Source organism: Lampris incognitus, chromosome 4 (assembly GCF_029633865.1).
Source record: "Lampris incognitus isolate fLamInc1 chromosome 4, fLamInc1.hap2, whole genome shotgun sequence".
In the NCBI taxonomy this organism is placed as follows: Eukaryota; Metazoa; Chordata; class Actinopteri; order Lampriformes; family Lampridae; genus Lampris; species Lampris incognitus.
Window position 1 is genome coordinate 66,263,729 of NC_079214.1, and position 13,316 is coordinate 66,277,044.

A 13,316-nucleotide genomic window follows, 5' to 3' on the forward strand; every position below is an offset into this window, starting at 1 on the left:
GAGGCAAACATTGCAGGGGAACATGTTATCGTTGAACTTTTAAATTTGAACGTTTTTATTTGTTCGATTCAAACTGTAAACAGAGATGGCGGCCAACCAGGCCACCGCATTACCCGCAGCCTGTGTTATTCTCCACCGATAATAACACAGGCTGCGGCGGCTAACACGGTTACAGAGGGAAACACATGAGATGCAGTCTGGTTGGTACGGAGCGCACTGACACGGAAACCAGAGTCTGTAAAGGGGGGACCGAGGGCGAACCGAACTCTTACCAACCTACGACGGTTTTACATTCAGCCCTCAAGGCCGGCGTCCACGACTGTTCACCGAGAGCGACCTCCGCAGACAAGCCACTTATCCCAACTGGGTTCGCGGGGATGCTGGAGCCTATCCCAGCAGTCATTGGGCGGCAGGCAGGGAGACACCCTGGACAGGCCGCCAGGCCATCACAGGGCCGACACATTCACACCTAGGGACAATGTAGTACGGCCGATTCACCTGACCTACATGTCTTTGGACTGTGGAGGAAACCGGAGCCCCCGGAGGAAACTCACGCTGACACGGCGAGAACATGCAAACTCCACACAGGGGACGACCCCAGGGTCAGACTACCCCGGGGCTCGAACCCAGGACCCCTCTTGCTGTGAGGCGACCACGCTAACCACTGCGCCACATTCTTTCTTCTTCTTCTTCTTCTTTTAAGACCCCACTTTTAGATGAGCGGTGTCACAGTAACTTCTGAGGCCCAATTCACCTGTTTGTTTGTTTGTTTTTTCTTGTATACAGGGGTAATCAGTTTACTGTTGTGGATGCAAGAGACGTAACCAGCCTTCAGTATTAGGTTGAAGTGTTTAGCCATCCACCCATCCACCCATCCATCCACCCATCCACCCATTATCCAAACCTCTTATCCTACCAGGGTCGCGGGGATGCTGGAGCCTATCCCAGCAGTCATTGGGCGGCAAGCAGGGAGACACCCTGGACAGGCCGCCAGGCCATCACAGGGCCCACACACACACACACACACACACACACACACACACACACACACACACACACACACACACACACACACACACACACACACACACACACACACACACCTAGGGACAATTTCGTATTTAGCCAGAGCTTCTAAAATATAAGGGCTGCCACATTTTTAACATTTTATTTTTTATGTTGTCGGATCACTCTCTCTCTCTCTCTCTCTCTCTCTCTCTCTCTCTCTCTCTCTCTCTCTCTCTCTCTCTCTCTCTCTCTCTCTCTCTCTCTCTATGTTCTAAGGAAGGATTCATAAACAGAGGTTTGAAGTAGGTTACTTTATGCGTTGCATTTATCGCCATCTAGTGGCAAATTTTGGTTAGTCTGTGTATCTGACTCATCTTGCCTGGATCACTCTGGGAGGTCTGCGTTTCTTCCTGGGTTTCTGCAGCACCGACGCTCTCGACATCACTGTGGGCCTGGGAGGAACCTGGAAGACACACACATACACACAACACACACACACACAAATTATGCATTCAGTTAATAAGACGTGAGATTCCAGTCAGAGACTAGCATGACCTCTGGCCTTTCCTTGGACCTGCAGTACCATCCATCCATTATCCAAACCGCTTATCCTGCTCTCAGGGTCGTGGGATGCTGGAGCCTATCCTAGCAGTTATTGGGTAGCATTTGGGGAGACACCCTGGACAGGCTGTCAGACCATCACAGCACCCCCCCCCCGACACCCCCCCCCCACCACCACCACCACCACCACCACACACACACATTCACACCTTAGTACGGCCGAGTCACCTGACCTACATGTCTTTGGACTGCGGGAGGAAACCGGAGCCCCGGAGGAAACCCATGCAGACAGGGGGAGAACATGTAAACTCCACACAGAGAACGACCCGGGACGACCCGGGGCTCGAACCCAGGACCTTCTTGCTGTGAGGCAACCATACTAGCCACTGCGCCACCGTGCTGCCCCCTACTATACTAGACATTGTTCATTTATCACTACTGGCACTGATCCCCGCAGTTTTAAGACAGCTGTGGTCAAACTTCTACTTAAGAAACCGCACTTTGATCCAGGCTCTCTTAATCACTATCGAGCAGTCTCTAATCTTCCATTCTCTTTTCTAAAGTACTAGAGAGAGTTGTGTATCAACAACTTTCGACCCACATAGAAGAAAACCACCTATATGAACCTTTTCAGTCAGCTTTCAGGCCTGTCACTCCACTGAACCTGCTGTGACCAGAGTGCTGAGCAACGCTCTGCTTGCTATGGACTCTGTTTTGACCAGCATCAGGAGGAACAAAGTGTACTCACAGCACACAGCAACTTTATCTAATCTGACTCCAGTTGTGCGCCAGCAGCCACAGTCTGTCATGAAAAATTGGGCGGATAACACTCTTAACACTAAATTTAGCATTACTAAACATCAGGTCTTTGGCAGGAAAAACATTTTTAATGAATGATTTTATCGTCAAGCACAATCTCAATTTTATATTTTTAACTGAAACTTGGTTAGACCAAGACAACAGTGCAACTTCTTACTGAGTCAACCCCCGTGAACTTCCGTCTTTTGAGCGAAGCCAGAAGGCATAAGAAAGGAGGTGAAGTTGAAAATAAATGAAAGCCACTATATTCTCACAATGAATGTGCTCTCTGCATTTAACCCATCCTATTGTATAGGAGCAGTGGGCAGCTGCAGCGCCCGGGGTCCAACTCCAGTTCTTCTTTCCATTGCCTTGCTCAGGGGCACAGGCAGGAGTATTAACCCTAACGATTCGCCACAGTCCAAAGACATGTCGGTCAGGTGAATCGGCCATACTAGATTGTTCCTAGGTGTGAATGTGTCAGCCCTGTGATGGACTGGTGACCTGTACAGGGTGTCTCCCCACCTGCCGCCCAATGACTGCTGAGATAGGCTCCAGCATCCTGCGACCCTGGTTGGGATAGGCGGCTTGGGTAATGGATGGATGGATGGATTCGCTCCAATGCAAGAAGCTATCTTATGGAAACTGCTTCTTTTGAATATGTGGCTCTTCAGTTGAATTCCTCTTCGAGTTATATTTCTAAATATCTATAGGCCACCTAAATACAATGCAAACTTTTTTGATGCCTTGACTGAACTGCTGTCTATAATTTGTATTGAATTTGACAGTGTAGTTATTGCTGGTGATTTAAACATCCATGCTGACAACCCCCAGGACAGAGGAACTGTGTTGTGTTCTTGATAACTATGGACTGACTCAGCATGCGATAGAGCCCACACACAAGGACTTAATTATCTCCAAGGGTCTGGACATTTCTAAGGTTGTGGTGACTGGCGTTGCTCTCTCCGATCATTCATGTGTTTTCTTTGCGAGTACTGTCTCTATGCACACAAATGCTCAAACAGAAGTAATCACAAAACAGCGTATCACTTAAAGCACCAGTAAAATGTTCAGATCTTCTACAAATTGTCAACACATCGCTTCTCTCAGATTTCTTTCCAAAGGCCCTAAAAACAGCAGTCATCAAGCCACTGTTAAAAGAGAATAATCTAGACACTTCACTAATGAATAATTATAGGCCCATATCAAACCTCACGTTTCTAAGTAAAATAATTGAAAATGCTGTTTTCCAGCAGGTCAACAACTGGCACAAAACAACAACTTTATTGTCTTCCAGTCAGGATTTCGACCACACCACAGCACTGAGACTGCTCTTGTTAAGGTCTTTAATTACATCTGCTTAAACATAGACAGTGGCAGCATCTCAGTCCTGGTATTATTGGATCTCAGTGCTGCATTCAACACAAGTGACTACAACATAATATTAGACCAATTAGAAAACTGGGTGGGACTTTCTGGCACAGCACTAAAATGGTTTGAATCCTACTTAAAGGACAGGGAATATGTCATATCTACAGGTAATTACAAATCTGTGTGTACAAAAATGACCTGGGGAGTTCCTCAAGGCTCCATTCTGGGGCTGCTTCTGATTAACATCTATATGCTCCCACTAGTTCAGATTAAGGAAAACAAAACATATGTTACCATAATTATGCAAATGACATACAGATTTACATAACCATATCACAAGAGGAATATAATCCCACACATGCACTGAGCAAGTGCATTGAACAAATCAATGCTTGGATGTCTCAGAAATGTCTTCAATGAAACTAAGATAAAACTGAAGTAATTGTCTTTGGAGCCAAGGAAGAATGACTAAAAGTCAGCGCTCAGCTACAGTCGGTAATGTTAAAAAACCACAAACCAAGCCAGAAATCTTGGTGTAGTCATGGACTCAGACCTGAATTTATACAGCCACATTAAGACAATTACAAAGTCAGCCTACTATCACCTGGAGAATATATCAAGAATTAAAGGATTTATGTGTCAGCAGGATTTGGAAAAACATGTCCATGCTTTTATCTTCAGTCGACTCGACTATTGTAACAGTGTCTTTACAGGTCTCAGAAAAATGAAAGAAAAAAAGACCAATCAAACAGCTGCAGCTGATCCAGAATGCTGCTGCTTAAGTCCTTATTAAGACCAAAAGAGTGGATCACATCACTCCAGTTCTGAGGTCTTTACACTGGCTTCCTGTCCATCAAACAATTGATTTTAAAATTCTTCTCTTGGTTTATAAAGCACTGAATGGCTTAGGGCCAAAATACATTTCTGATCTTCTGCTACGCTATGAACAAGCTTAGATCTCTCAGATCGTCTGGGAAAGGTCTGCTTTCTGTCCCTAGAGTCAAGACTAAAAATGGAGGCGCAGCTTTCAGTTTTTATACACCACATATCTGGAACAAACTCCCAGAAACCTGCACGTCTGCTGCAACTCTGTTCTTTTAAATCAAGGTTGAAGACTTTCCTGTTTGCCACTGCCTTTTATGAAATAAAACTTGAAGTTTTTGATGTCATCTTGCACTGTACTGTAACTTTACTCTCTTTTTGTTTGTAAATTTATTTTTATTGCCTTATGCTGCTTTTCTTAATGTCATGTGTTTTATGTAAAGCACTTTGAATTATCTTGACGCTGAAATATACTATACAAATACATTTGCCTTGCCTTGCCTTGCCTTTTGATCGCCTGATTACTTAGGAGCCTGTTTGCACTGCGGCCTGTTTTCTCTTAGTCACAGTCCCGCCCTCCTGGAGATTTATGCTATCATTTGCACAGTCCTCATTTAAAATTGCCTTTATACTATTTGTTTTAGCCACGACAACTTCGTAGTTGAGTCACTCTCGTCACTTCTCTCGTCTACTTTCTCTCTCTCTCTGTGTGAATGCTGTGTCGAAGCCTGGCTGGCTGGCCTCTTGAGTGTGTATGAAGTCTGTTCTCTCTGCAGTGCCCCACTGAGCAGAGCTGGTTTTGGGGCACGGGGTCCCATCGGCTCTTGACTGCATCTGTGGGGTTCCTGTCGTCTTGGATGGTCACAGATTCACTAAATGTGCCTTGCACCCTCTTTACACTTTATTACTCAGCATATTCAAGATTGCTGAATGTTATGCATTAACTGTATGTGTTCTACAGTACCTGGCTCTGTGTAATCCATGATGTAACATTATGATTCTGTTATTTTTTGTTTTGTGCTGTCCAACCTGGAAGAGGGACCCCTGTTCTGTTGCTCTTTCTGAGGTTTCTTCCATATTTTTTTTTCCCTTGACGAGGCATTTCTTGTGGTTTTTCGTTATTGGGGTTTAGGTTCCAATGATAGAGGGTGTAGCATATCGTTACTGTTGTATTTTGTACTGATTGTAAAGCCCTTTGGGACTACCTTGTGATTTGGGCTACACAAATACAACTGACTTAAAATTTGACTTGACGTGTGTGAATGCATACCAATCACCTAAATGTGTGTGTCTGTGTATATGTCTGCCTGTCTGTCAGTGTGTGTTCATGTGTGTGAATTTGAATGCGGGAATAAAGAATCTGGCAGCCATACCAGCATGGACCCTGGCTCTGCCAAATGACAGAAGTTAAGCAGGTGAGAGCTTGGCTAGTACTTGGATGGAAGACCTCCCGGGAAAACTGAGTTGCTGCTGGAAGTGGTGTTGGTTGGCCAGTAGGGGGCAGTCTTCCCCCGGGTCCTAATAAAAACAATAAATACCAAATCCCAATGCCCCAGCGCAGTGACGGGGACACTGTGCTGTGGGACATGCCGTCCTTCGGATGAGACATTAAACCGAGGTCATTAAAGATCCCATGGCACTTATCACAGAGAGTAGGGGGTTCCCCGGTGTCCTGGCAACATTCCCAACCTGTCTCTCTATATGGCCACCTGATCATCCCCCCATGTAATTGGCTCAATGACTCCTCCCTCTCCACCTCAAGCTGATGTGTGGTGAGCATTCTGGTGCAAAATGGCTGCCGTGCATCACCCAGGTGGTGCTACACATTGGTGGTGATTGAGGTGAGTTACCCCCTTCACCGTAAGGCAGTTTGGGTGTCTAGATAAAACACTATATAAATTTACTGATTATTATTATTATTATTATTATTAAACTAGAACCAGCATTTTGTTGCAAGTGTTTATTTATTTATTTATCTTTGAATTTCCCCCCCTTTCCACCTCAGTTGTATCCGGCCGATTACCCCGCTCTTCTGAGCCGTCCTGGTCTCTGCTCCACCCCCTCTGCCAATCCGGGGAGGGCTGCAGACTACCACATGTCTCCTCCGGTACATGTGGAGTCGCCAGCCACTTCTTTTCACCTGACAGTGAGGAGTTTCACCCGGGGGACGTAGCACGTGGGAGGATCACGCTATTCCCCCCTCCCCCCCCGAACAGGCGCCCCGACCAACCAGAGGAGGCGCCAGTGCAGCGACCAGGACACACAACCACATCCGGCTTCCCTCCCGCAGACACGGCCAACTGTGTCTGTAGGGACGCCCGACCAAGCCGGAAGCAACACGGGGATTCGAACCGGCGATCCCCGTGTTGGTAGGCAACGGAATAGACCGCTATGCTACCCGGAGGTTTGTTTTAATGTGTGAAACACCAGACGGGTGGAGTTCACCATAGGAAAGAATTTCACCACTTTCTGGTGCTGGTGCGGTTTCTGACTGGTGTGTGCACTCTGGTCCAGAGTGGAACCTGCCTTCAGTCGGGGTAGCGCCACTGCAGGACTCCAAGGGCAGGTGCATCACTGCGACGTCCTCAGACGAGGACGCTGGGTCCGGGTGTTTGGTAGCATGGAGCGATCGCCTCTTCTTCTCCCACTGAGAGGCAGCCAGGCTCCGCAGGAACGAGTCTCTACAGCATGCAAGGAAACAAGGCAACTTGGGTTCTCTCACACACAAACACATACCCCAACCCACCCCACCCTCCACCCCCAACCCCCCCGCCCACACCCACACGCAGGGATTAGAGATGGAATCACTTCAATCAGCAGGATGTTTCTGATTCAGAGTTAAACACACGATTCCAGGTTGATTATGATGCACCACCAAAGCTCCAGTAGGGACTGGACACCAGCGTAGGACCAAGAGCACTGCGAAAGGAGCCAAGGCATCGCCTCCCCGCACCTCCTCCACCAGGCACAGCAGCACCCCCCCCCCCCACACACACACACACACGAACAACACCAACAGATATTTATGAATTTACTATTCTGAATGACTGACAGACTGAGCAGCCAATCAGCATGGGGGAGGACGGAGGATTCCTGAGCTGACCAATCAGAGCCCACCTACCTCAGCCAAAGTGGCTTTCTCTCATTCCCCTCCCACCTCATGCACACCCTTTACTCCTCACAACTGTACGACCAGCATCCTGCTTCCTCCTGCGTGCAGAGCAGCACACGAGGATGAGGAGCGGTGGCTTCACTGAGGTCCTCCACCAGCACAGAGCGCTCAGCAAGAACTGTATGATCACCCATCCTTGTTACAGTTCAGTATATTTCTGCTTTCAGTTTCTACTGTCCTGAGGTGGACAGCAGTGAAACAATAGATTCAGGCTTTCCAAAAAGAAAAAAAGAAAGACGGGAAAAGTGTTTCCTTAAGAAACTCATCGTGCCCTGGAGGCAAAATTACCCAGAATTCCCTTTGTGCAAACAAACTCCAGTTCAACCGACCCTCTAATGGAAGCAGGTCTGGACAAATACTTCAGTATTAACCTTTATCGGGTTCCAGGGCTATTAAACCAAGAAGAAAAACACTTTGGTAATGCTGTGACGCACAATTTTGCTGTCGAGATTAATGACGACAAGAATCCATGAACCGAAATTTCTCCCAAAATGAGGTCTTAAATATTTGAGGGGGTCTTATTTGGAAACTAATTTTCAGTTTGATATTATAGTTTACATTAGCTCAGCGTGAGGAACTTCAGCGGGATTCTTAAACATGCTATTTTTTCATATGTAAGCAGACACATATATATATATATATATATATATATACACTACCGTTCAAAAGTTTGGGATCACCCAAACAATTTCGTGTTTTCCATGAAAAGTCACACTTATTCACCACCATATGTTGTGAAATGAATAGAAAATAGAGTCAAGACATTGACAAGGTTAGAAATAATGATTTTTATTTGAAATAAGATTTTTTTTACATCAAACTTTGCTTTCGTTAAAGAATCCTCCATTTGCAGCAATTACAGCATTGCAGACCTTTGGCATTCTAGCTGTTAATTTGTTGAGGTAATCTGGAGAAATTGCACCCCACGCTTCCAGAAGCAGCTCCCACAAGTTGGATTGGTTGGATGGGCACTTCTTTGAGCAGATTGAGTTTCTGGAGCATCACATTTGTGGGGTCAATTAAATGCTCAAAATGGCCAGAAAAAGAGAACTTTCATCTGAAACTCGACAGTCTATTCTTGTTCTTAGAAATGAAGGCTATTCCATGCGAGAAATTGCTAAGAAATTGAAGATTTCCTACACCGGTGTGTACTACTCCCTTCAGAGGACAGCACAAACAGGCTCTAACAGGTACTATTTAATGAAGATGCCAGTTGGGGACCTGTGAGGCGTCTGTTTCTCAAACTAGAGACTCTAATGTACTTATCTTCTTGCTCAGTTGTGCAACGCGGCCTCCCACTTCTTTTTCTACTCTGGTTAGAGCCTGTTTGTGCTGTCCTCTGAAGGGAGTAGTACACACCGGTGTAGGAAATCTTCAATTTCTTAGCAATTTCTCGCATGGAATAGCCTTCATTTCTAAGAACAAGAATAGACTGTCGAGTTTCAGATGAAAGTTCTCTTTTTCTGGCCATTTTGAGCGTTTAATTGACCCCACAAATGTGATGCTCCAGAAACTCAATCTGCTCAAAGAAGTGCCCATCCAACCAATCCAACTTGTGGGAGCTGCTTCTGGAAGCGTGGGGTGCAATTTCTCCAGATTACCTCAACAAATTAACAGCTAGAATGCCAAAGGTCTGCAATGCTGTAATTGCTGCAAATGGAGGATTCTTTGACGAAAGCAAAGTTTGATGTAAAAAAAATCTTATTTCAAATACAAATCATTATTTCTAACCTTGTCAATGTCTTGACTCTATTTTCTATTCATTTCACAACATATGGTGGTGAATAAGTGTGACTTTTCATGGAAAACACAAAATTGTTTGGGTGATCCCAAACTTTTGAACGGTAGTGTATATATATAAAATTGTACTTTGCCAATTACCCCACTCTTCCGAGCTGTCCCGGTCTCTGCTCCACCCCCTCTGCTGATCCGGGGAGGGCTGCAGACTACCACATGCCTCCTCTGACACGTGGAGTCGCCAGCCGCTTCTTTTCACCTGACAGGGAGGAGTTTCACCAGGGGGACGTAACGCGTGGGAAGATCACGATATTACCCCCAGTCCCCCCACCCCCAAACAGGCGCCCCAACCAACCAGAGGAGGCGCTAGTGCAGCAACCAGGACACATACCCATATGCGGCTTCCCACCACAGACACGGCCATTTGAGTCTGTAGGGACGCCTGACCAAGCCGGAGGTAACACGGGGATTCGAACCGGCGATCCCTGTGTTGGTAGGCAATGGAATAGACCGCTACACTACCCGGACGCCCCCGTGATTCTCCTGATAATATTTTCCACATTGCCCAGCACTAACCAGAAGCCTGATGAGACTGGCTGATCATGACTTGTAAATCACTGAACACGTGCATCACTCAGCAGTTCACCTGACCTGTGCCATGCCGGGTCAACACACACACACACACACACACACACACACACACACACAAAGCAGAAAGCCCCAGTGGGCCACAACCAGCTCCCAGCATGCATTTGTAGCCCAGCTCCAGAACCTGCGACCAGGCCTGGTCCAGTACTTACTCGAACCTCCTCAGAACAGGCTTGTCTGGGTTAACGTTACAGTCGTCCGGGCTGGAGAGAGAGAGCAGCTTTACCAAGACTCAACAGCCAGAGCAGCAGGCAGTCCAGCACACAAACTGGTTTAAGGCTAAAGTCCTGAAGGTCACGGTTTCATTTTAACTGTCCATCTCCTACACAGGTGCTGGTGAGCTGAGCGATGTTTGAGCTCCGTTGTAAATGAACGATGGTCAGCAGTACCGGTATGTCAGCACCTTCCCCACCGCCAAACCCAGAAACATGGCTGAACCTGTTTTACTCACTGATGCCGGTCCTGTGATATCTGCTCACTAGACACAACTTCGCTCCTTCTTCAGACTCAACACTACCTGCAGCGCTACTCGCGTTGTTCCTCATCTGGCTGCTGTGATGAAGACGTAAAAGACTACGCACCCCATCATTCTCCCTGACAAAGTCCTACCACACACCAACATTGGAATGACGGACTACAAATGACGTCATGATTTGAATATTCATGGCTTAGTCGCTGTCATAAATAAAAAAGAGATGGAGCGTATCAAAAAGGACATCTGTCTGCATGCACAGTATCCAGGAGTGCAGCTCGAACAGTCCTTCACTGCTGTCAACAGCTTTGATACTCTCAGCATGAAGTCAGTCAATGTGAGCATAAACCTCCAAGAAGATAACCCATTAAAGAGAGAAAGACAGAGAGAGACAAACACAGAGAGACAGAGAGAGACAAACACAGAGAGACAGAGAGCGCGACAGAGAGAGAGACAGAGCAACAGAGAAAGAGACAGACAGACATCGCGACAGAGACAGACAGAGAGAGACAGAGAGACAGTGACAGAGAGCAACAGAGACAGAGAGCGGCAGAGAGAGAGAAAGACAGAGTGACAGAGAGAGAGAGAGAGAGAGAGAGAGAGAGAGAGAGAGAGAGAGAGGCCGTTTTAGCAGAATAAATGTGTTTAACATGTACAGAGTTTATTTCTATATTTAATCTGTCCTCTTCAGACATCCAGCAGGCCCACATGGCGTCTGGATGTGACGGCAGCGTATTGTTTATATTTTCCAGGAGTGTGTTGGGTGTGTGGTGTGTACATATTCTCCTGCCCAACAGGTCTCAGCTCTCCAAGTGAAAACTTCCCCCCTGGCCATGTACTGAACGGTGTACTGTACCTTTAAGAGGAACTGAATGGTGTACTGCACCTTTAAGAGGAACTGAACGGTGTACTGCACCTTTAAGAGGCACTGAATGGTGTATACTGCACCTTTAAGAGGAACTGAATGGTGTACTGTACCTTTAAGAGGAACGGAATGGTGCACTGCACCTTTAAGAGGAACGGAATGGTGTACTGTACCTTTAAGAGGAACGGAATGGTGTACTGTACCTTTAAGAGGAACGGAATGGTGTACTGTACCTTTAAGAGGAACGGAATGGTGCACTGTACCTTTAAGAGGAACGGAATGGTGTACTGCACCTTTAAGAGGAACTATGCTACAGAGATAGGTAACAAGGGGAAGATAATTTATGTAACACATATCCGCAGTTGAGACCGTCAGTAAGAGTTCAAACCAGTTGTCTGTGATTTGATTCTGAAAACCTAATTACAAGAATGAAGCTAAAGAAAGAAGTTACAGAATATAACACAGTGTGTGATGGTGTTCACAGGATTTAGTCAGTGAAACTTCATTTGAAATTAGGCCCTTATCAATCCCATGATGCACTGCAGTCTTTAGTTGATGACATTAAAGTGAAATGGCGCTATGGAACGAGCCATGACTGCTTCACCCCTACACCCATTCTCCTCCCTTATTCTCCACCTCACCCCTCTGCATTGTGTTAATGTCTAGACCACACTTCCACAATCTTAACACGTTTCAGTGCATTGTGACAAAATATCACACATTTTAAAGCAATGTACCAAAATCTCACACAATCGAACAGGTTTTAACACGTTTTAACAAAATCTACCACAACAAAACAAAATCTAACAAAAAAACAAAACAACAACAACAACAACAAAAATCTAACACAACCGAACGCATGTTAACACAATCTGGATCAGTAAGAAAAGTGCTTACTTGAAGGTGGTTTTGCTCTCGGTCTTTGTAGGCGGCTCCGGACTGAGCTGTGGTGGCTTCTTAGGGCCAACAGGGTCTGTGGGAGATGGACTGCATCACACACACACACACATACACACAGTGAGAGAATGTATAGTCAGACACACACACAGTCTGAATTCAGTCCCTCCAGGATTTCGCGGGCTTTTTTGGGGGGGGGGTGTTGCCCCCTAAAATGCCTGATTTCGCGGCAGTTTTTCTAAAAATAAAAAAACCGCAGTGCATGTTGGGATGTTTTTAGCCGGGGTTTTTTTTTTTTAATGAAATTGAGCACGCGAAAATTGCAAAAATATTTGCGATTTTTTTTGTTGTAAAATTCATGAAGAATCGGAGGCGACTTGTTCCCGTGAGAAGAGACCGGCACCGTTGAGTGTTGTTGTAAGTGGCCTTACCAAAAAAAAAGGGGCCCAGGGTTACACAAATCCATGCAATCAGGCAAGCACGCGTGGTTAGTGGTTTGCGAGCCACCTCATTCCGAGCCCCCATGAGACCTTGCGTGAATTATGGGCGCGACTTCCGGCGCGTCCTGTCGCTGAACCGGAACCGGCGTTTTCCATGGCGACGGTACGTTAACCGTCTTTCTTGGAGCGATTTGTACGGCGTCTCGTTCATTCGTGAAGGACGGACGGACGTTCATACGTGCTACGGCCATTCATTTTAAACAGCTCATTCAGATTACGAAGCAGGGGCATTTTCTCAACCCACGAAGGAACACGTCGCCCTTCAGGTAATCACAAACACTCAGCTTCAACACGTCCGGCTTTCACTGGGCGGGAACGGGATGAACAGCTATCTGAAAGGTCTGGACGCAACGGGTGATTTGTCTCGTCTGTTGCGGACGCGCTTCAGCCACGCCCCGGATGTGTTTTGCCGCGAGAAGCGCGTGTCACTTGACGATTTTCCTTTGTGCTCCACCACAACGTCGC

At 46.4% G+C, this 13,316-nt stretch overlaps 1 protein-coding gene across 1 annotated transcript in view; it reads right to left on the reverse strand.

Moving 5' to 3' along the window:
- The window catches only part of slc9a5 (solute carrier family 9 member A5), a 99,419-nt gene that overhangs the window by 33,485 nt on the left and 52,618 nt on the right, over positions 1-13,316 (reverse strand). The window contains exons 12-15 of the mRNA XM_056279407.1: positions 12,352-12,441; positions 10,270-10,320; positions 7,087-7,241; positions 1,388-1,471 (exon numbers count right to left, since the gene is read on the reverse strand). Coding sequence (XP_056135382.1) covers positions 1,388-1,471; positions 7,087-7,241; positions 10,270-10,320; positions 12,352-12,441 — 380 coding nt within the window. The remainder of the gene's footprint in view (positions 1-1,387; positions 1,472-7,086; positions 7,242-10,269; positions 10,321-12,351; positions 12,442-13,316) is intronic.